General features: G+C 41.1%; 2 protein-coding genes across 2 annotated transcripts; both read left to right on the forward strand.

The window, feature by feature from the left end:
• The first annotated feature begins 610 nt into the window (after positions 1–610).
• Positions 611–6,086, forward strand: C1H9orf152 (chromosome 1 C9orf152 homolog). The gene is made up of 2 exons (XM_066557123.1): positions 611–839; positions 5,515–6,086. The coding sequence occupies exons 1-2, from the start codon at positions 611–613 to the stop codon at positions 6,084–6,086; spliced, it is 801 nt and encodes a 266-aa protein (XP_066413220.1).
• Positions 6,087–9,941: 3,855 nt separating this feature from the next.
• NUB1 (negative regulator of ubiquitin like proteins 1) lies at positions 9,942–23,558 on the forward strand. Its single transcript, XM_066550834.1, has 15 exons — positions 9,942–10,075; positions 12,224–12,341; positions 12,424–12,585; positions 13,844–13,902; positions 14,439–14,509; positions 15,243–15,425; positions 16,909–16,997; positions 17,989–18,095; positions 18,954–19,140; positions 19,510–19,617; positions 19,767–19,919; positions 20,797–20,943; positions 21,226–21,321; positions 22,068–22,260; positions 22,883–23,558. Exons 2-15 carry the CDS (start codon positions 12,225–12,227, stop codon positions 23,044–23,046), a joined length of 1,836 nt encoding a protein of 611 aa, XP_066406931.1. The 5' UTR covers positions 9,942–10,075; position 12,224; the 3' UTR covers positions 23,047–23,558.
• The last annotated feature ends 500 nt before the right edge of the window (positions 23,559–24,058 follow it).

Here is a 24,058-nt window from a genome sequence, read left to right on the forward strand (position 1 = left end):
TCCAAGTGTTGTTGGTTCATACTTTTCTGACTCTGCACCCAGGCATGAATACTTTTAACATATTATTTGAAAGGCAACAATAAACACAAATGTATGAAAGCTTGATAAATCCTCCCCTCCCACCCCACTGCCCCAAGAAGCATCAGCAAGAAGGGAACTGAAAGTTAAGGAAAGGAGAGTGGGGGGTAAAGACACAAAATACACAGGAAAAAAGAAAAATATTTCCCAGGTGGAACTCCTGGCCTGGGGATGCCTCCACAACAGCATGCATTTAAGAATTAACTTTGCTACATAAACCAGTATTACCCAGCCTTTTCTGTGTTTGGCTGTGTTCAGTGAGGGTTTATACTTCACTGTTTTTTTTGGCAAAGGTTCATATGCTCACAACCTTACGTAAACATTGAATCCAGCTATGCAGTCCTGATCCTGAACTCTTGTCTGCAGGAGCTCCAGGCACTCAGCATGAAAACAACCTGAGTGACATCCACAGCTCCAGTGCAGACCTGACAGCTCCTGACACAAGGCACCGTGCTTGGAAGAAAGTCACTCCTTGATTTAGGAAGATTTCAGATGCTTCACACCTGATTTGTTTTTTTTTTTTGCCAGCACAATGAAGGAAATGTCCTGCTTCTGCTTGGCTTTTTCTTCCTTGTTGGAACAGATGGTGAAGGCTTACAAATACGTGACTGGTAATTTTTCAGTGACTCATAGCTCAGAGCCACAGGTTTCAGATGGTGATAAGAAGCTCACCAGGATGGATGTAAGCATGCTTGAGGAGCAGTATGACCATATAAAGCAGAAGCAAAAACTTCAACCACACATTATTGTATATAAAACAGGTACGCTTCTATTTGTAGAAAAAAAAGCCTATGTAATGTAAAGATTATTTCTTTAAATCTTTAATAACACCCAGTTTGTTCTTTTTGTGTTCAGCTTCAAGAGATGTAGAAGTAAATTCCTGTTCTGTCATTTTGGGGTTTTATTTGTTTTGCTGAAAGGTGGTTTTATATTTATATCAATAAGCTTCATGTTAGTGAAATATTATTATGTATTTGAAACAGATGAACATATTTGAGGTAAGGTTTTACAGGTTTTATATCAGTAAAATAAAGTTCTAAACAGAAATAGTAACCTTTACAGTATTTAATGTTCTTCATGTCTATGATAAGTGAATTTCTGCAATGTATTCTGTAATATTTCTGCTCTCTTGAATGCTTCCATCAGAATGAGAAATTCTGGGTCATCTTTCTCTTTTTCCCTTCTCTGTCTGTGTAAAGAAAGACTACAGGAAACAATGGCAAATATCAAGTAACAAGCACAAGCTAGGGGTTTGTTAAAATATAACTTTAATTAAAAGTCATAGTGGGTAACTAAGATGCAAGTTTTGAACAAAAGGTCCTGTTTTGAACGTATTTTCAGTGCATATTGCTTGGAAAGTGCATAAATAGAAAAACAAGTAAGAATATGTACCATTCATCTACCTGCCGTGTCAAACAGATTTTATATAAGAAACTTGCAATTATTTTAAAGTTTTTAGACTACTGTTGACACTACTACACTGATACATTAGCTTTCCAAGTTAAAGTGATATTGAGAATACTAAGACAACTAATGAAGTTGTCTTCTGAATTTAATTTTAATATAAACCCCATGCTTCATTCACCTCTCATATTTAGCTTAACAAGTGTAGGACTTAGGTTATTTCATTCTTTACATTTTCCTCTACATTTTTCAACAGTTCTAGCATTTGGCTGTGTAAGACTTCATGATCAAAACAATCAGAAAAAAAACATGTAATTATGAACTATACAACAGATTTGCTTCTTTAATATTCTTTCATCCAAATGTTTTGAAATTCTCATGTTAAAAGAATTAAAATCTCTGTGAGGAAGAAAAAAATATATATACAAGCTCATTTTATCAGGTATCAAAAAGCAGCTAACTTGCAGACAAAACAGCCCATCTAATCAGTTATAGCAAAAATATGTTAGTTAAAGAAAGGGAGCAGAAGCCTTTATACAGATTAATTCAAATGAAGTTTCAGATATAATGAATGTAATTAGAGCAGATTTTTTGCAAGGACATTTTTAGATGAAGATTAAAATATGTAAGAAAGTAGAACTGCACAAGATTCTGGGGAGTTTAAAATGTAGTAGGGCTAAAAATCCACATACAAGTATTTTTATACACATGCACATTCCCCAAAACATTCACAAAACCACATAACCTTCTGCACTTAATTTCTACCTTCAAACAACCTGTGTGAAAAGAATTCACGTCATTGTAAGACGCAGTCAGAATTTGGGCATTTTTTGTTATACTGAGTTCTCAAGGTCCTAAAAGTTTATCTTACACATTCCTGTGGAAGCTGGGAAAACCTATTACCTGGCTCAGCACTTTGCACCTGTTACATGCATCAGTTTTCAGGAAAATGTGGAGCAGAAATGATCATGGCCATATCAGGACTGCCCTACACCATCCTGAAATTCCAGGTAGCTCCAAAAGGCAGTCCATGTATGGATCAGTGATTTGTACTGACAGAAAATTGTTTCCCCTAGAGGGTAAAATTAAGGCTGTGCTGGGAAAGGGGTGACAACCACAGCACCACCACAAACCCCACACATACACACAAACCTCAAAGGTCAGACACACAAACCCTCATGGAAGGAGAGCACCCTGTGGTCTTAAACGTCCCTGCCAAAGGTCTTTGCTCTTACCAGTAAAACCCTGCTTTGCTCCTGCCTGGCAGAGCTGCTGTCCTTCCATGGAACCACAGGGATTTTGAGCACTGTAGGTTTGTTGCACCACAGTTGGAAGGGTAATTCCAAGTTTTCTGGAGGACTTTTAGCTTTGTATGTCACTTCCTGTCTGCAGAAGTCATGAAATTGTGGACCTTTAAACAGAACTTAAGACACTCTAATTTCTCTATTTTTTGGACAGAGGGGTTAGTAACCAAGGAGTCACCTGAAAACAACTTAGTTATTTTCTTCCCCAATACACACAGCCACATTCATGCTTCTGCCCACTCCTGATTATTTGAGAACAAAGACCATGAGACGATTTGAAAGGCACCAGTTAGGGGATAATACAGCAGCGCATTCATTACTTATTGGCTAAGAAGCTGAAAAACAGTATTTACTTTAGGAATTAAGTGGGAGTATTCAGCACATGCAGTCACAACAGAATAAATACTGGGGCTCTGACTGCAGAAATCTCTTCCAAGTATTTCCCAAGCTAGCTTGAGATAAGATTAACTTTTGCCACTCCAGAACCTTAAAACAATCTATTAATGATGATAGCATATGACCAGAGGGTAAATAACTGTGCAACAAGGCACAATTTACATGGAGGAAAAAAAGATAGAAAAGCAAAAAGAAAGATCTGTATAATTGCAGCTTTCTGGAGAAGTTTGGACAGTGCTGGAGGTGTGTTAATTCAACACCCAGTGGTTCAGGACTATTGCATTTCTATCCAAGGTCATTGCTCAATTTTGTGTGCTGCACCTGTAGCCAAGCAAGGACTCAAATCAACCTTGAACTCAAAACCAGTGCACACTATTAAAATTGATTAGTCACTCAGAACTTTCTGATCAGCTCAAGACAGATCATAATTATTCTGATGACCAGTTCATAAGGTTCTAGATGTTCTGATGTTGCCTACCAATGTCAGTCCAGCCAAGAGCACGGTTAACACCACAAAAACATGCAAAAGGTGCTTCACCTGAGTCTCTCAGTTCCATTCTCTCCTGGTTTTTCTCTCACATACAGAGAACAAGCCTGGGTTTTCACAGCTTGGTGCTACACTGTGCTGTTCTGCAGAACATGCAGGGCTCTGATTTGCATGTGGACCTTTTTGTAGTCAGCCAAGCTCAGCTTTATTTCTTGGATAAGAAATAGGCATTCAGCTTTATTTCTTGGATGAGGTCCAGTCATAACTTCGAGTGTCACTGTTGCATGGTAGAGAACTGTGTATTCTTATGTCTCTGAGTGGTGTCACCTTGAGAAATTCTGTTAACACACCTCATAGTACAGAGGGATGCATGAACACACCTGTGTCTCAAAGCTCTGCACGTGCCTCAGTCTCCTTTCTCCCAGTAACGTGGCATGATAGCCAGTGTGGTCTGACATGGTTCTCCCTCCCAGCCACGCTGCAAAACAGCTCTTATCAGATCAACTCTTGATGGCCAAGGAGCAGAAAAAGTTCTGTGATATTATGCTGGGGTTGTTGTTTTGGCAGTGGGAGACAAAGCCCTTGCTTTGCAAAATCCCTGTTGTACAGGTTCATTTACTGCCAGTAAATCAGCTGGGTCTGACATCTCCTAATACATATTTGTAAAGATGACACAAAAGGCAGCTGTAAAGCAGAGGTTGTGCTGTTGGGCTTTTGTGCAGGTAGTAGCCTACTCAAACTAGCTTCATTTAAAATTCAGGGTTACAATCCTTTTAAAACAGTTGTTCAAAGACACTCAAAATATAATTAGCACTCTTCTATGTCTTCTTTTCTCCCCTTAATGTGTTCCAGAACTTATACTGCAACAGACAGTCACTATAAGTTAACCTTGCAAATAAGGCCAGCATTCTGTACAACCCCTACTTTAAACTTTATTTATACCATCTGAAGTATATTTAAGTAATGTCAGTGAATTATCTTTACTGTAATAGATCAGTTTCTGTTCATTTTCAAGACACAGAAAACCAGTCATATCCAGCAATTTGATGACTGCTACATGTAATTAAAGTAGCATTAGCATTTCTGTACCTAATATCTTAAATATTTTTAACAGCAACTTTCCTAGTGCTTCAGAAATTAAGCTATAGGGGTAGAAGAATAAACAAAAAAGGAGACCAGAATCTCTCCAGCTGTTACAGCTATACCATTCACAGAGGAAGCAGATTCCTCTAAGTTATCATTCAGGCAACACTAGTGTGATAAGCTATTTACACAATTTATACCAACTGGAATAGTAAAATTGCAGTAAAATATTAAAATACAAGCCCATAATGTTAATGATCCCTCATTAAGAAAAAGAAGACATTCACAACTTGTTTCATCTGGAAATAATCACAATATTACTAAGCTGTGAATACAAACTTCAAACAGTATCAAACACAACATTTTTGTCTTTCATATTACAGCACTTGCCAACACACTGAGCAAGTCCCTACTCACCTTAAGAAGTTTTGCTTACAAGCAATTAATTACTGAAAGTCAATTCTCAATCTGTGCTGTTAATGAGTCTTAGAGTACCAGTTAGATCAATATTGTCTTGATAAATTTCCATTTTCATTTGACTAAAACTAGGATACCATTTATGCTTTCAGAACTGCAAAAGCAAGCATGAAGTAGTTCTACTCCTTAACCTGGCATCAAAAGAACTTGCACTACTCTTAGCCACTGAAACAAAGAGCACAGTTTAAACTCATGTTAAAGCTTTTCAGATGAGTTAATGCTGCTGAAATCATACCCTTGATTTTTGCCACCATAGTAACATGCACAAACGCATTTCTCCTGCAGGTGGACATGAATCTGTTCTGCCAGAATCAATGATCAACCCTGTTCTAATTAATAAGAAAGTTAAAAGATCAAAGTCATGTAGAGGAGACGTCCCTGTCAGAAGGGTCCCACTGGAGACAACCAACGGTGGTGACTCAGAAGAGGATTTGCTATGGCACATCCACCTGGGAAGGCACCGCCTGGGGCAGGCCCTGGGACAAGGAGATTCCTGGGCTCTCTCTCACTGCAGCAGCACACCATGGAGTTTTGACAACCAGAGACTGATTTCAAAGGGAAATGGCACACTGCAGACCAAGGAACCAGCAGGAGCAAGTGAACTGGCTGAGCTCAGGCAGCTGGGAAGCTCAAGTGTGTTGAACAGTCTCAGCAGAGAGAACGGCTGCAACATTTCAAGCCCCTGCCAAAAGCCTCCTCTGAAATCACCCACTGCAGCACTTTGGGCACATCAGCACATTTCTGCTACAAAAGGCATGCCAGCCTGCAACAAACTGACCTTTTACCCTTTCCCAAGTAGGAAAGGGCCCAGGATTTCTGAAGCTGCAAGGAGGCTTGGGTTATATGTCTCGCAATGACATTCAGTAATACCTAAATCTTAGTCAAAAACTTGACTAAAACATAAAATAGCAAAGTAGTCCTTCTAATTACACAGATCAGCCTCCTGAGGGTTTACTACTAGTATTAGCCATGGAAGATTCTGACTATATAATATTTAATATCTTTATAATTTTTAACATGTGATTTCATCATTCACTTTCAAGATATTCAAGACAATTTCTGATGTATTTTTTAAATCAATTAATAAAACCTCTGCTCATTTCTATTGTTGTAATAAGACTTAGTAAATATAATTCCTCTCTGATACATAAATTTTACCATAATATATTTTTGGTTCCCATCTATCCCCAGTGTTTCATTAGAAAACTAATGAGGTCTCCCCTTCTTCAAGATCTTTAGAGGGAGGAAACCCTTTCTTGCAGGTGGTTTTCAATGACACAAACAGGATCTTTGTATTGACCACTTCTGGCTGCAAGTGTTCAGACACACCTCTTTTTCAAATGTAGTCTTCACAAAAAATTGGAGATGGGAAATGTCTCCTTACTTCATGATGGGTAGCCATGGGACACCATAGTAACTGGGTTTTTTTTTCTTCACAGTAGTTAAAGTATTTAAAGTATTATTAGGAAGGAAAAAAAAAGGTAAAAGCATAGATATACCTAATAGATATAACAGGGAAAAATACTAGATAACAATTAGTCCACATGAAACGAGAAATTACCTGCAAGGAAATCCTTCAAAAACTTCATTGTCCTTTGATTGATTTAGTTATCTTAATTAAACATGGACCTTGAAAACCTTGGTTTTAAAGTCAGTGCAGGTTTATGCATGGACTAAGTAACTAACTCCTTTGTAAACTCTCATACAAACACTTTGTCCTTTCCTCAGGCTTCTCTAGGATATTACTGTGCTTTGTACTGACTGGAACTAATTTAGAAAAGGTATTTTGCCTTTGGAATCTTTCAATTTAATTTCCAAGGACATTATGAAAGAGCATTTTCAGTAAGTTTTTCCTTTTTAGTGGGGTAGTTATGAGAAAAGTTTCTATACTAACATTTCTAGAGACTGGAATATTACACACACACAATTGTCTAAGGAGAAAATTACAGGTTTTTTCCTAAAGCAGCTGTAGTGAAAATGAAACAGAAAAATAAGAAAAGAGCCTAAAACTTCAAATACTAGGAAGCCCCACTTCTGAATGGCACCTGATCTGCAAAACCTTTCCTGTTAACTTCTTCATGTTTGGCCATCATGACCAGGAGCTTTCGTCACTGTCACCACAGATGTAGTCAAGTTTCAAGCACTGAACTCAAGACTGCCATAAAGCAAATTTACTCTATCAGTAGGCAAGCCTTACTGATTTATGCACATGGGAGAACATGGAATCCTGAAATTCTAGTTCAGTGTCTTGTTCACACCCCATGATCCCTCTGAGGTTCCCATTCCAAAGCTGGAAACGGGACTCTCATGGTAGTTTGCCTGACTTCCTAAGGAAAATGTTAGGACAGTCCTGCAGGTCCATCCATTCTAGAATAAATCACACTGCTGAGCAATTATTTCAGTCACACATAAATAAAATAGAGTAAAACAGAATGAAATCCCTTTGCTGCTGGTCACATGAAAGAATTAACCCACATGAGTTACTTGTAACTGGTGTTACCCATTAAAAGAAAAGTCTGTCTCTTACAGGCACCAAAAACATTCCAGGAACGAGTCCCAGCTCACTGAGGACCTCAAATATAAAACACAGTATTGAGCAGCCATGTTGTACAGCCAAATCCCTAAAGCTTTGCTCCCTGCTCCCATTCCTGGACATTTTGGGGACTGGAAGTGACACTGGAGCTCTGCCTCAACCTGAGGTGGTGTTTGGCACCAGGGGGTGTTTAGCTCCAGGTTTTCCACATCCCTCATGGATTCTTCCAGCCCAATCTCTGAACCCAGGTTAACTTCTGACAGCCCCACAACCAGGCACGACCCTGCCCACCCCCACTGATGGGGAAATACAAACTCCCATGCTAAATCTCACCTGCAACACTGCTGCCTTCAAAAAATACAGAAAAAACCCCAACCTACACATCTCTACCTCACACACTGAGGTGGCAGATGAGGGGTGGCTGCAGAACACTCACCCCCAACCCAGACCCAGCCTGTCCTGGAGGGACAGTCCCTCAGTCAGCCTTGGGGACCCCCATCACATCCCATGGATGAGCCATCAGATGCTCTGGAGCCAGAAGGTCCTGCTGTTGTCACATTAACCAGTGTGCAACAAGCCAATAATTACACACTTGAGAGAGACATTATTTATTTTGGAGTTGTACAAGCCTGGGTGCTGGTGGTCTTCCACAAATCAAGCACACCCACTATCAAAACTTTTTAGTATTTATACATTTTAGCAAACAAAGCCATTATGATTGCTACAAGTTGGATAGCTCTTCTCTTAATTAGTGTTCTATCTTCTACTGGCTAATGATTCTCTCACTTATGCTAATAAGCACTTTCTCATCTTTTGACCTTGTGGGTTTCGTGGGTCATTTTGTTGTGATGTTTCCCTGGCAGAATCACCTTTTACCAAGTTGGAGCTGATTTCAGCATGGTTACTGAGTTGGTTTTATTTGTTTCTTCCTTATCTTGGAAGCTCTCCCAAATGTCCTTGTGGCTTGTAAATTCTGCATTCTTTGTGTCCTCTATCAGCAGTAGCTCCTTCTTCCCAAGCTCTGTTAACCTTCCCCAAGGTCTGAGATCATTGAAACATGTCAAGCCCTAAACCTTAACATGGCAATTCTACCAATAATTAATTTATTTTTCTAACAATTGGATGTCACTTAGAACTTGTAACTTGCTATCTCATGGGTTACATCTCACAGAACCACAGAATGGATCAGGTTGGAAGGGGCCACAACAGTCACCTGGTCCCACCACCCTGCTCCAGCAGGGCCATCCTGGAGCATGTGGGACATGATTGTGTCCAGATGGTTCTGGAATATCCCCAGTGAGGGGAAACTCCTCAGCCTCTCTGGGCAAACTGTTCAGTGCTCAGTCACTGCTCAGGGAAGAAGTTTTTCCTCATGTTCTGGTGGAACTTCCTGTGCACCAGTTTCTGCCTGTTGGTTCTTGTCCTATTGCTGGACACCACCAAGGAGAGCCTGGCCCATGCTCTTGGCACCTCTCTTATACATGGATGGGGTAAATCTCCTCAGGGACAGGATAACAGGACAGGGCCATGCTCACAGCACCTCTCTTACACATGGATGGGGTAAATCTCCTCAGGGACAGGAGAACAGGACAAGGCCGTGCTCCTGGCACCTCTCTTACACATGGATGGGGTAAATCTCCTCAGGGACAGGAGAACAGGACAAGGTCATGCTCTTGGCACCTCTCTTACACATGGATGGGGTATCCCCTTAGGGACAGGATGACAGGATAGGGCCTTAAGCTGTGCCAGGGAGCTTTGGTTGGATATTTGGAGGAATTTCCTTATGGAGAGGAAGATTAGACATTAGAATGGCAGCCCAGGGAGGCGGTGGAGTCCCAGTCCCTGGAGATTTTAAGGAAAGACGGGACATGGCACTCAGCGCCATGGTCTGCCTGACTGGTGGCGTTCCGCCATATGTCAGACTCGATGACCTCAGAGCTCTTTCCCAGCCTAACTGACGCTGTGATTCCGTGATTCCTTTCTTTTTCGCTAGGCTGGGAAGCACGCACACATCAACCAGCACAGCACACCCGACCCAAGGCAATTCTGCCACACTGCGCGCCCGGCAGCAGCGGGCACGCCCCGGCGCCTCCAAGTGAGGGCAGGGCGGACATGGCGGGCGGGGCGCGGCTTCACCCACGTCACGCCTGTCTCCCTGGGCCTTCCGGGCTGCCGTAGGAGCCGCTGCCCATCCTCTCCCTCAGGGACCGCGGCCCTCGCCTCCCTCCCTGCCGGGAAGCAGCTCAGGGAGCAGCTGCGTCGGCCCCGAGCTTCCCCCGGCGGCGGCGGCTGTGCCGAGCCCGCGGGGCGCAGGTGGGTGCCCGGGGCCGGGGCCGTGCTGGCAGCCCGGTGCCAGCGGGGCACTGGCGGTAGCCCCGGCACGGGAGGCGCTGGAAGCGCTCCTGGGGAGGGATGTGGATGCCCGGGCCCGCAGGGATGGGGCTGCCGTCCCTGAGGGTTCGCTCGTGAGGCTGTTTCTGTGCTTCCCCTTGGTCTGCCGCGGTGAAGTGTGTCAGAGCTGTGCTTGCCTTCTTTTTAGGGAAAATTGATGTGTCCTGCTTTATTATCCACCCATTCTGGCAACCCCCTGTTCCTTCCGTCAACAATTTGCCTTTTGAAGCTGTTTGCTGCATCTTAGGTCGCGCGTCTTGCTTCTCCACTTGTTTTATTTCACGTAAAACTGGCCTAAGAGGGTGACATTTTATTTACAAAAGCTGAGTCTTGCATTAAGAGCGTTTCTGGGGAAATACCCCCGTTGTTTACTCCAGTGAGTTTTGAGAAAGTCCCTTTAAACTCATACCGAAAGTGAAATTGCCTCAGGAGCTCTTGTGGCGTTTCATGGTTGATGGAAGAGTAAGTCACAAATGTTTTTGCTGTGGATTCTAATGCAATTTACTGGTAGTGTGATGGAATTTATTATAAGTGTTAGAAATGTAACATATAAAATCATAGGTTTCGTGTTTGTGAAAGCAAAAGTTTTATTTTTAAAATAGAGTGTTAGTAGGAATGAGTTTAATTGGAGACTGCTGTGGTGTTTTCTGTTTTGATAGATTAATTAGAAATTACAAACTTACCAAGCTACAGTATTGATAAACAGATGAATGACCAGTTTATAAATGTCATCTGTATTTACAATTCTTAGTCTTAAGCGTAGATTGCAATTTTAAATTTTATCTAGGTGGCCCAAAACCACGAGTAACTTTTTTTGCAAATGTTAAGCAGAATTGTGGCTATAAAATGGGTCTTCAGCATAACTTAAAAGTGGGAAAGTGATGGTTACAGGCTGTTAATGAGAATTCCCTATTGTGTTTTGGGAAAGGGGGAAAGCTGCATTAATAGCTACAGTGCAATGTTCTGAAAATTGAATGGTTTTGTCACTTTTAGCTTTGTAAGTGCCATTGTTTGCCTTGGCTCTCAAATAATAGCAGAGGCATCCCAGCAGGAAAAAGAGTGTGTGTTTGTCTCTGCTGGTTTTGACAGACACTGTGCAAATTACAGCAATCCAGCTGGAAGGGTTGTTAAACCATCCACTTGCCCAGTTCCTCCCTCTGACTCCTGTTTAGGGGAAACTTTTGTCAGTGCAGCTTGCAGGGAATTCTTTGTAGCTCAGTAAAACTGGGCTCGACGTAAGGCTGACAGGTAAACTTACACAAATTGAATATTTGCCTACTTTTTTTCCCCTCTCAAATAGTGTTTTTCTGAGCCAGGAGTCATTTTTGAAACTGGGGGAACTCTTTCCTTTACTCCTGAGATCTATGTGCCAATAAACAAGAATGAAAGATGGGAACCACTCTGAAAGAAAAGTGAAACTGATTAATTGAATTTCATGGCCATCTTAGTGCATGTATGCCAACATTTTAAATGCTTTTCTGTCTAATTTAATTTAATCATTTTCCATATGATTCCCAGTATCCAAGACCCACAACTCTCCCATGCTTTATCATGCACCTGGAGTTTGTTTTTTTCCTGTTGCAATCTCTGCACCCAGCTTTCCTTGCCCTCTGTGTGCCTTCCCTGCTTTTTGGGATGTTTGGTTTTTTCCCAGGGTCATGCTGATTAACTCAGAGTTTCCTGCTTTGTCTGAGCTGAATCAGAATTGGTGGATCCAGAGCAGGGCAGAAGAACTGAATTGTCAAATTTTATGTATTTTGATGCAATCCCAGTTCACATGAGGGATAGGGAGAGGTTTAATTTGTCTTGAAATGGCAGGGCCCTTGTAAGTTATCCCTACTCCAATCCAAATTTCACCCTCTTTTCAATTATTTTTTCTCATAGTTTGGCCTCAGTTTCCCCTCCCCACCAAAATGCATGGAGTGTATTTAATACTCATCATTTATTGCAGAATTCCAGAATGTCACTTAGACTTCTTGAAAAGCAGAATATCTTACTACAGGAAAGCTGTATTAAAGGATTGTTCATTTTTCTCTCTTTTCCCTTCCAACTGTACTTTTATTTTAAAAGAATGGCACAAAAGAAGTATTTGATAGCAAAACTGACAAGCTGCTTAAGAGAGGACAAAATTCAGCTATGGAAACCACCATATACAAATGAAAAAAAGGAAGCTGGTGAAGAGATGAAGGTAAATATTTTCTCTGAGTTGATGTCATCTTCCATGTCATACTGCTGGTGCATTTTCCCAGTTTTTCTTGTCATTTTTTCAGGAGCTTGTAGAAAAATATTCATCCAAGCTGAATATCAATAAGAATGATACAGAGAATATGCTGGAAGAAATCCGATGTAAAGCAATTGAGCGTGGGACAGGAAATGAGAATTTTAAAGTGACTGGGATTGCAAGACTTGATATCTATCTGCCTCGTAGAAAAGTGAGTAACACTGCAGAAAAGTCTGCATAAATTGCTTTACTTTGAGGTTTGAGTAGGTTTACTTTGAGGTTTTTTCACTACAACTTTTTCAGGTGTTTCATATGAGTGATCTGTGTCAGGTATAGAAAAAAAGGGGAGAGGGAAATTGCATATTTTAGTTTCCCAGGTATATGGGGATATCATGGCAAAGGAATATAATATTGAGGAGATGAGTAATTTTTCCCTTTAGGATTTAATGGCAAATAATCTTTCAATTAAGAAAAGTAAATTAGATTTAAGTGTCTATTTCAGTTTGATTCCTTCTGATGTAACTGCTTGTATTAGCAATAAAGAACAGATGTATTTTTTCAGCTGTAGAATACCTGAAGTTGATTCAGCATATTGATGTCACTTGAACTTGGAAATGAGGAGCAGGATTTTCTGTTGTGATGGCACTCACCTGTTCCCTTCATGGATTCATAGAATTACAGAGTCCCAGATTCATTAGGTTGGAAAAGATCTCCAAGATCATTGAGTCCAATCTCTACCAACCACCACCTTGTCAGCTGAACCGTGGCACTCAGTGCTTCTTCCAGAAGTTTCTTAAGCACTTCCAGGGATGGAGACTCCACCACCTCCCTGGGCAGCCCATTCCAAGCTCAACCTTCTCGAGCAGGCTCCTAAAATCTTCCCCAACAGAGAACTGAATTAAGTTTTGCCCTTTTAGAGTCAGGTTTCAACTCCTATTTTCATGCATAAAATACTCCTGTAGTGAAAAATAATTACCTGGGCTAAAGGGTAGAGAGTTTTAAGTGATTGCCATGCAGTTAAAACAACCAAATAGTTTCATAATTCTACTTTATAATGCTGCTGGGCAAATAGGGGAATGAATTCATTTAAAATTTCAGTTTATCTAATCTGGGACCAGAGACACTAATAGGAATTAATCATAACTTAGCCAGTCACAGGTGAGTGGCATAATTGCAAAGCACAGTTAAGATTGGAGGTGCATAATTAAATTAATTTAAATTGTTTGGCTCTGAATTTAGATTTATTTAATTCTGAATATCCTGCTGTTATAATGCTTATTTTTAGCATTATAGCAAGTACAGAACTGGAAATTATTACTATGTATGTCCAGCCATAACCTTCTAAATACGATTGTTATTTGGAATAGAAATGTTATTGTAGAACAGTTAATTAAGAAAATGTCCAGAGTATATTGGTATCATGCTTTTCCTTTCCTCTTTCTTTTCCCCACCCAATACAATTACTACAGAGCAGGAAAATCCCACTGGAGACCAGTCTGTTCATCACAGGCAAAGAGCTCAGATCCCAGTAAGTGCAATCACCCTTTGTGCTCCTCTCATGAGACACCACCCTGTCACAGAGCATTTTGAAAAAATGCAAACAAACCCACTTTTTGTTTGATTTAAGCTTTTTCTTAGCATCTATTCTCTGAACAGGATGTCCAGTGTCCCTGTAGGGCAGTTCTTCATGGGAACAGCTGTGGTTTAACAGATGGAAAACAGGAAGAAGATAGTTGTGTGTAAATCCCCAGCAAGTACCAGTGTTCCAAGTCTGTAACCAGGCAGATCCTCTGAACAGTGAACATGACTTTCTCTTTCTTTTGTGTTTTAAGCCTAAAAGAATCAGATTCTTTTCTGCTTTGTTTTTTCCCTTTTTGTATCCCAGGTTTCCTCTATGTAGTACATAAAGCTCTCTGATGTTGTTGTTTTACTTCTAGCAGCCTTTTGTAGCAAAATTTTTAAGCCATTTATAAGCACTTATTTTTAGGTTTTATTGCTATTGAAACAATAATATTGTATAACCTTAAAAATTAATGTTCATGTATGAAATTATTCATTTCACAGGATAGCACAGGAATATGCATTACAAGAAAATGCTGTCAAAATAATCATAAATAAGAAGCAGCTTGATCTGGGTATGTATCTCTAGTTAAAGATACTTTTATGATAATTTTCTCATTTTCTGCTTCTCAGAAGAAAATTTGCCTTGCAACTCTCTTAATTTCAGAAATTTCCAAAAAACAGTTGTTACATTTGTCAGTTTTTGCTTTACAGGAAATGTATTAAATTATAATAATCCAAATTCTTAAATAGAATTAGATCAATTACAGGAATACTATAATCACTATAGAAAATCCCCTTTTCTAGTGTTGAAACACAAAATGCACACTTAAGAGAAACTCTAAATTTCTTCAAAAAACCTTATTGTATAAGAGCATTTTCAAAGACTTTTTGTAATGCTTTGCCCATGCTCAACCTGTCAGACATGTGGGAAGTGATGATAGAGCTTTTTCTTTGCTGATGGAATATATCAGAATTAGAACCACAGAACTGCCAGAAGGAACTTGGACTCAGTTCCCAGTTTTTCTGTCCTGTTCTCTTGTGGTGTATGATCCTGGACATGTTCTTATTGCAGTTTTTGCCTGAAGATCAATAAACTGAAATAGAAATAATGGTATTTTTTTAATGTTTTGAAAAAAACAAGGAAAGAAACATACCAGTCACTTCAAAAGCACTTTTAAGATTCAAGACTGATTCTAAATTTTGCTGACTGTGTCAGTAATTTTTAGGGGCTTTGACTGAGTTCTCAAGTCTTGCAATTTTAATAGTTCAGTGGTTGAATTGTATTAATCACACTCTATTTTGCAGGTAAAACCCTTGAAGATCAAGGTGTCACACACAATGCCAAAGTGATGGTGCTTCAACTGGAACAGAGTGATGAGGAAACCAAAAGGAAAGTTCAGGAGGAAGAGCTTCAGTGTAAGAAAGAAAAAGAAATAAATGACAAGATGCAGAGAACTAAGAAGGGTTTGGAAATTCTAGCAGAGAGAGGTAAGTGGGCTTGTTGGACTGGGGGGGAGGTGGGTGTTCATTAATTTTTGTGCATCCAAAATTACATTCTCACAAGCCTTTCAACATGGAAGAGTGCCTATACCATGGCTGAATTTCAGTTCACACTTTTCTAGGTTTCTATCTACTTGAAAACTGAGCTTTAAGTTGGCTAAAACTTTTTTTTTCCCACCATTTTTACACAACTAGAATGCTACAAAAAACTTTAGCACTTAGAGAAGGATATCATATGAATCAATTGTTTAATTAGCACTTGGCAGCCAAGGGACTGATGACTTGTGAGAAGCTTTAGATTTATTGTAGACAAAAGCACAGTGCATAATGTGTTCTAAGTCATTAAACACTTTTTTTTTTTTGTAGTTTAGCTATGGCTGTGTGTAACCATGGTTTCATTGTGCAGAGCAGCTCATTTGTCACTGTCATCTGCCACACGGCTGTGGTGTTCTCATTCCCTTGGGATGTTGATTCCTGGCAACTGTGGATTAAGCTAAAGGGATCTAGTTAATTTAACAGTAATAATTCTTCAAAATGAGGTTGTGTTTGTGAGCTGCAGTGCTTGGTGGTGAGTTTAAATCACTTCTCTATTCCATTTGTTTCACAAATCCACAAGCAAGGAGCTGTGAAGCCGAGCAGGTCACAAATTCTTGCCAAATGCAGAAACACCCGAATGAAGCATCAAAGCTGGTGACTTCTGGTTTCTTACCACAATATCAGATTTTGAACACATGACAGAAGTGTTTGCCTTTTTTGGACTTAAGGGGTGGTTTAGACCCCAAATTTTGAATCCTGAGTTGGGTCTCTTTATATTTTTTTGCCAATGCCAGAGTAAAGAGCAGAATCTATAATGGGCTCCCAGGCTGAAGGGTCTGTGAGAAGTGCAGTGAGAGTTTAACAATCCTTTTGTTTGATGTGAGAGAAACCACAGGGCAGAAGCTTTTAATCTCAACAAACTCTTCCTTAACTGTCTTTTGTCTACAAGAAAATCATCTTTTCATTGTAAATCAAATGGAAGTGAAAACAAAATTGGTAGTTTGATAACAAGCATGAAAGATGTGGGGAAGGAAAATACTGAGCTGTATTTTTTTTCCAGCTTTATCAACTGTGCTCAGTTGTACTTTTTAAATATTCTAGCTTTAGTTGATAAATCATTTTGAATACTGTGTAGGTGTTTTGTCTTCTGCAAAAAAATACTTCTTTATAATTCATGGAACTTTTGATATTGTATCTAAATTTCTGCATGCACAAGGCCTTTTCCACAGTGACCTTTCTAGAAGTTCCTCACGTTTACCTGGCCAGAGCCACTGTTGGTATATCCAGAAAAACAGACATGCAGCCTTTATATGTAATTCTGGGGTTTTGTGTTGTTTGCTGTTTTGTTTAACAACATTACTAAAATATACTTACGGCAGCAGAGTTGCTCTGTTGAAGGTGCTGTTTAAATTTTAAACTTTTTTATATCTTTCAGAGGAGTACTTGGATCCAGACTCTGTTCCATACCTAGATATAGCTAATCAAACTGGAAGGTCAATTCAGATTCCTCCTCAAGCTAAAAAAGTAGGTGAAAAGCATCTTACAATGCCACTAAGATGGCTCCTTCAACCTGTGAAACATTTAAAATATGGGATTGAAATACAGCCAGACTTTCTGGGGATATAACCCAGGGCCCTCTAGATGTTTGTTTAATACAGATAATTTTGAAATACAATTGAAGTAGAGCTCTATAGGTGGGAATATTTCAGTTATCTGGAGACAACCTCTGATTCCTGATCTCATTGTAGGTCTAATCTGGCACTGACCCCTGTGTGGTCCATATCTTACTTTGGGGTTTAAGACAAGCTTTATTTTGTTGATCATTGTGCTGTTATAAATTTTGGGTGTCCTAGAAAGGCATGAAAGTAATTTGTTTCTTAGGCCTTATTTCTGTTTGTAAACTTGATGAGTCTGCATGCTGTTCTGATGAAGTACTGAATGTAATAATTCACCTGAAGACTTAAAGCATCCAGTGATGCTTTAAGTGAATGAGATTTCATCAGTATTGATCAAGGACCAGAGGAAATATTGCAGGTTGTTTCTATCCAGAATTATTGTTACATTTTCATTTGTTATGCTGCAGGAGTGTTTTACTGACACACTCAAAATTTAGTTTTCAGTTCTGAGGCTTTTCAGGAGGTGAATTCTTAAGTTTTGCAAGATAATTGTGGTAGCAAAGCAAAACAAGTTTGATGCTGTGAGAAAGTGCAGCACCCAGAAAAATGCTGAGCTTTGTATCACTCACCATTGAAAATCTCTCTGGGGTTGCATACTTAAAGTGAGCTTGGTGCAGCACTTCCTGTGCCAGTATCATCTATTGCTTTTAACTAGACAATATCTGACATTATCAGATGGGAGAAAAGTGTGAAGCAGTGTGAGGTAGCACTGGTCTTGAAGCACTGATGCAGTGGTGTTTTCCTAGGAAGAACAAGGACTCTGATGGATTACTTGGATATTTCCTTTGAACTCTTTGATTTGGAGAGGTGCAGTCAGAAGTCTCAATCTGTTTTTCTAGGCACTTGTGCTGGCTATGGGTTACCATGAGAAGGGCAGAGCATTAATGAAGAAGAAAGAATATGAAATAGCACTGCCATATTTGTTGGATGCTGATAAACACTTCTGGTAAGAACATTTTGAGTCCTTGTGTCTGTCTTTACTGTCAGCCCATAAAGGAACAGCACAGCCTCTACCTGTGCATATAAATCAGGGCCAGTTTTGCCTGGGGTTGCTCCACACCCCCTCTTGCAGATGGGAAGCAGCAGATAAAGCTCTGACTTGCAGTGACAGGTGGCTTCATGTAGAACAGCTGAAACAGATACTGCCACTGGGCAAGTTAATCTTTCATAACAGCATAAACAGAAACTGTCAATATTCTTGTACCAGGTTATAAATTGCATTAGCTTGACAGACAGTTACGGATACTCATTTGCAGTTGCTCTTGTGAAGTAATAATTTCTTGTAAAAGGTGGAGCAGATAGCTGAGATAAGTAACCATACCAGGGCTTCTGCAAGTAAATTCATTTCCTATCAGCTGTCAGAGTCCTAAATTGCTCTTTTGAGATCCCAAAAGTAATACTGTCCCTGTCTGTTTCTCATCTGTGCAAGGAGACTGGCACAGTTCTCAGCATGTTCATGTGCACTGAGGCAGTTTCTCAGTCCTCCCAAAGATTACTCCATTTAATTCCATTATGCTTTTAGAGATGCCATATTAAACAGTAGCCTCAGCTCATTTTGTTACTGTAATGCTTTAAGATGTAACCTTGGCAGCAGTCCTGTGTGTCAGTGAATGGAATGGGGGATCAGCATTTGATTCCAGTTCCCCTAGCATCAGTTTGCTGCCTCAGCTACAAAGCGTGTGCTTTCTCCAACATGAGTGTGCACATTTCTAATGTTGTTTTATGAATGTTAAAAAGTGGTGGAGGAGAGGGGAAATAAACAATGCTCTCCCAGAAAAAAAAAAAAAATTGTTTTATTTTCCAGTGAGTGTAGCACAGAGCTGCTGAACACGGTTGATAATTACGCAGTGCTGCAGCTGGATATAGTGTGGTGCTACTTCCGTCTGGAGCAGCTGGACTGCCTGGATGATGCAGAGAAAAAGCTGTCCACAGCACAGAGATGCTTCCAGAGGTGCTATGGAGAGAACCATGAGAGGCTTATTGACATCAAAGTATGCTGGGTTTGACTTAATTAGGGTGGGAATTTTTTTTCTACGTGTATTCAGTTACTGTTCAAGTATTGCAAGACTGGCTTTTAGAAGCTTAAAGTTTTCCTGTGTATCATCAGCCTGTTTCCTGGTTCTGTAATTGTCAGCACAGGGAAAACACTGGGCCTGGCAAAAAGGTCATGGCAAATCTCTGTTTATATGCACAGACATCAGCAGGGGTTTAGGTGTGGTGCTTTATCTGCACACTGAGTGTCACAAAACTCAGACTGTGTCTTCTCTAAATGTGTAGAGTGTTCTGTTGATAATGAACTGGTGTTCTACCACATGCTTCTATCTACATGGTCCCCTCTCCTTCTTTAAACAATTCCTTAGGGAAGCTATGGTCGGGAGAAGGTTTTGTTTCTACGGCTTTACCTCCTTCAAGGGATTGGGCACTACCACAGTGGCAGAGAAAAGGAGGCTGCGGAGTACATTCAGAAGGTAAGGCATCTTTAGGTAAAACTCTGGAGCCCTTCACTGCAGCCCCTTAGTTAGGGTTCCATCTGGAACTTGTTCTTGAAATGGGGAGGCATTTCTTTTTTTGTATTTTAACAGTGTGAGTGGTGTCATTTTGTCCTTCCCATATCCAGGCATCCTCTTTGTACGGAGAGCTGTCCATAGATCCTGATAAAGTGGATCGCCTGTCACTCCTGGGCTTCTCGGAGCAGGAAGCTCGCCTTGCCCTGCGAGCATGCCACGGGAACGTGGAGCATGCTGCCAATCTGATCACCAACAGGAGAGAGGTAAGGGCAGTGAAAGCATTAAACCATGGATCACCTGAGTTGGGCTGTCCATGAGATGTGTGTTGTGTGGCCAGGGCAGTGTGGTGCTGAGTTAAGGGCTTGGATTATCCTGCTCTGGCACTGTTGGTGTAGCTGACAGTTGGACGTGTTGGCACAAGTTTGAAACCAAAACTTAATGCACTAACAGGGGAAGCTCTGTCTCAAAACAGATGGGACAAGAGTGCCAAAGACCTATGGTTATGCTACAGAGGCACATGGGAAGGCTTTGCACCAGTGTTTGCTACTCAGCAGTGATACGGGAATAAATCACCAGGACCAAACTGATACTCCCAGTCTTGGCTGTCCCCTATTGTGGGTTTGTACTTGGAAGATCCAGGAGGGAAAAGACTTTTTTGTGCTAGAGTGAGTGAAGATAGTGCTGTCCAGATCTGAAATGATGTTTGGTAAGCTGAGGAGGCACTTCTAGACTTCAGACAGTGAAGTGTGGACAGAAAAGGCAACTGGCTGAGGCAAGACTGAACAGAACTCCCTGGCTCCCTGCCTGGTTCTTACTGTCTGTCCTTGGCAAGTCTTGTCTGTGGGCCCATCTGCCAAATGGGTTTGTCACTTACCACACAGGGCCTGGAATAGCTGTGATGGCACCAGATCTGATCTGCGGAGCGGAAGTGTGGCGACAGGGCTGGCTCATGGAAATGCAGCTTTATTTAGGAACTGTGTGTCTGGCAGCACAGTCTGTATTTACAAAAAAAAAAAAAAAAAGCCTTTTCCTCAAGAGATTCAAACTTGCAGCAAAAAAATCCAAGAAGCCCTTCATGCACAGGCTATGTGTTAAAGCATTCCCATGCGCAGTGAGCTTGCAGTGTCTGTGCTCTTGCAGGAAAAGGCACAGATCAGGAGGGAGGAGAGAGCTAAAAGGCGGCGGCGACTGGAGGACATCAATACCCTGAAAAGTATGGGCTACTCAGAGAGAGCTGCTCAGATAGCTCTTCAAAAGACACGAGGAAACCTGGACCAAGCCTTTAAGGTAAGTGATTTTTCAGTAGAAGTAGTGTTGTACAAAATAAATTTGGTTGGTTTTTTTTTTATTGTTTAGCAGATTCTTATTTTCTGTAGTCTACATTTTTTAGTTCATAGCTCCCTTTTCTGAACTGTAATGATTGAACTTGCACTTCCTGACCCAGTAAGTCAGATGTCACTTAAGTTTGCTGAGGTTTGCTTATATCAACCATTGGGCTGCATACACAACTGTGTTGAGGACTGTTGTAGCTCTGTCACTCTATTCTGATCTCTCTCTGTTTTCTTGCAGTTTATTCTTGACAATCCTGAGTTACTCTTGGAAGATGATGATGATGATTCTGTGGCCATGGACCAGTTTCAGGTTTCCCAAGAAAGTATTGAGCAAGTAAGTTAGACCACTTGCTTTCTTGTGAGTTGGTTGTCTTGTTTCCGAGTTGTGCTTGCAGAGACTGCAGATTTTCCTGAAGTAAAGCTGTACAAGTATTCTTGGGCCCATGTCACTCAGGCTGTCACACTCCAGGGTCTGGCATCCACTCACTCTTCATGCTGAAGTCACTGGGGCTAACGTGTAATTTGTGTGTATTTCCTGCCCATTGCACCAACCTGCCCTGTGTGGGTGTGGAGGGAAAGTGTGTGCACTGTAATGCTCTATCCCAAAAAAGACAGCAAGTGAGAAATTTATTCAAGTCTCTAAACTCTGCAGTGCACAAGGGAAAGAGTTGAAATGTGTATTTCTCGTGACAGGCTGTCTGACAAGCTCGTCTGTAGTTAGAGTGGCTGTGTTATTGATGCCAGGCAAGAAAACTCTTATTGCCTAGGAAAAACACATGCACCCCCCGATGCACTGGAGTGCTTTGAAGTTTCCTTTTGAAAACAGAAAAAGAATTGGTCTGGTACTAGACAAGAGCCTCTTGATCCTGCTCAACATCCTCATGCCTTTAATAGGTCACTGCCCTGTTGTTAACTGTTCCAGTAAACCAGAGTCAGTGTCCTGGAATTCCTGGCATGCAGTGCTTTTCTCTGTGTGAGAGGATGACTGTCAGCTGCAGAGTCAGATTCCTGTCATACCCTGGTTTCAGATGAGCTTAGATTTCCCAGATTTTCTGTATTATTCCTTTTTCCCCCCTACAGCTGACGTACATGGGTTTCAGCCGTGAGTCGGCAGAGCAAGCTTTAAAGGTCTTCAAAGGGAACATCCACGTGGCTTCCCAAACCCTTGCTCATTATGGGGGAGTTCTTCCCCCTTCACTGCTGCTGTCCTCAGAAGGGTCCAGTCCATCAGAGGAATCCACTTCTTCCAAGGACCTGCTCACAGAGTCTGCAGGTGAGAGTGTTGCATCCAGCAGGGTGGGAAGGGAAGGCAAGGCTGTTCTGGCTTTTGTAGGAAATAGTTAAGCAATTTCTGCTGAAATCATGGCACAGGGCTGCAGTAATGCCTCAGGCTGTTTTTATTGGGAGCACAGTTACAGGAAGGCAGCTGTTGTTCCCTGCAGTGGCAGCCACAAAAGGATCAGAGGAGAGAGGTACCAGCTGCAGGCAGGTGCAGCCCAGGAAAAAAGGTGACACTCAGGATGTCCTGGGCAGGGCTAAGGAGTTTATTCCAGACCTGTGCTCTGCAGGTGGCTGGCCTGCATCCATAGTCCTTCATCATGTCCCTTACAGGACAGAACCATAATTGATAACTTTCCACTTTAAAAGAAGAACCTTGCATATATTTTTTTTTCTCGTTGTTTGTCAGAGCTGTAGTGATCCTTGCTGTATAATGAAAGGCTTTCCTACACCACATTTAAATAATAATGAAAAATGGCCTTCCTGCCCTGTCCTTTGCAGAGTAATGTAAGAGGTGGTTGTGCAGGAAGGGGCTGGCAGAACAGCCACGCTGGTGAAACAGGGAGAGCATCAGCTTCTTTCCTTGTGAATTCACTACTGCTGCTTTTTATTGGAAGGTTCCTCTAGTTCACCAACAGATGAAGACATGGAGACTGATGCAGTCAATGAAATCCTAGAGGATATTCCTGAACATGAAGAGGATTATCTGGATTTAACACTCGAGGAAGAGGAGCAGATAATTCATGAATACTTATCCTATATACAAGTACCGCAGCACTAAATCCCATTAAATCGACTTCAGTTATATGTATTTACCTTGTCAAATTGAGTTTGGATTATAAATGCACCTTCAGCTTATCTCTTACTAAGGGCCTTGAATTCCATCAGACTATAGTTGGAATACTTAATTCCTGCTTATTTGTAACTCTGCTTAAAGCCTACATTTGTGATACATTGTAATTTATTGTCATAGAAAAATAGAAACATTTATTTTCAGAAGAAAATTTAATAGAACTAAACTATATTTTTATTGTGAAATAAGTTAATTCACTTAGTAAAGAAGCATTTCTATACCATTTTAAAACACCAGCTTTAAAAAGAAAAACATGAGTTTGTAAAAGAGAAACCTTAGCTCATGAGGCTGTAGAGGTGTATCAGCTTTCCAAGTTTTCTTCTGAAAGATTTTTAAGAGACATTAATGTATCTGTTGTGCATGGGTTTTTACCGTGTTCTGCTTGTCCCTTCCTACAGGTGTTACACAGGCAATAAAGGTAACTCTGTGCTGCTTCTGCCTTTGGTGAGAGACCTCTGTGCTTTGTTAAAAAAGTGGGAACTACCTGGCAGTGCCTGTCCTGGGACTGGGGGAGTGATCTACTGCAATTTCCTTTTATAACTAAATAGCCACTTTCCCCAGGCAGCTCTCTTTAACCTCTACAGGTGTGTGGATTAAGCTTGATGGATTTCTGGGGGATTACAGGATATTCTGCAATCAGCTGTTAAACAGAGCTTGCTTCAGGCGCTGTCTCAGTAGTTGTGTCCAGCTCCAGCATTCTGAAGAAGCATTTGGGGGTTTCTGTGGTTTTGTAACATCGCTTTTCCTGCCGTGTAAGCACTCCTCTGCTCCGGGAACAGACGTTCCTCTGCCTGGACGTGGTTTATTCCTTTTCCATGGCTCCACGCTCTCGGTAGAGGGAGCCCAGGCCCCGTCTGAAGCCGGTGGGAGCAGGGAAGCGGCCGCGCTCTCCACTTCCAGCCAGAACATCAGCCCTGCTGTGTGACAGTGTCTCCTCAGC

This window comes from Molothrus aeneus, chromosome 1, assembly GCF_037042795.1.
Source record: "Molothrus aeneus isolate 106 chromosome 1, BPBGC_Maene_1.0, whole genome shotgun sequence".
Lineage (NCBI taxonomy): Eukaryota > Metazoa > Chordata > Aves > Passeriformes > Icteridae > Molothrus > Molothrus aeneus.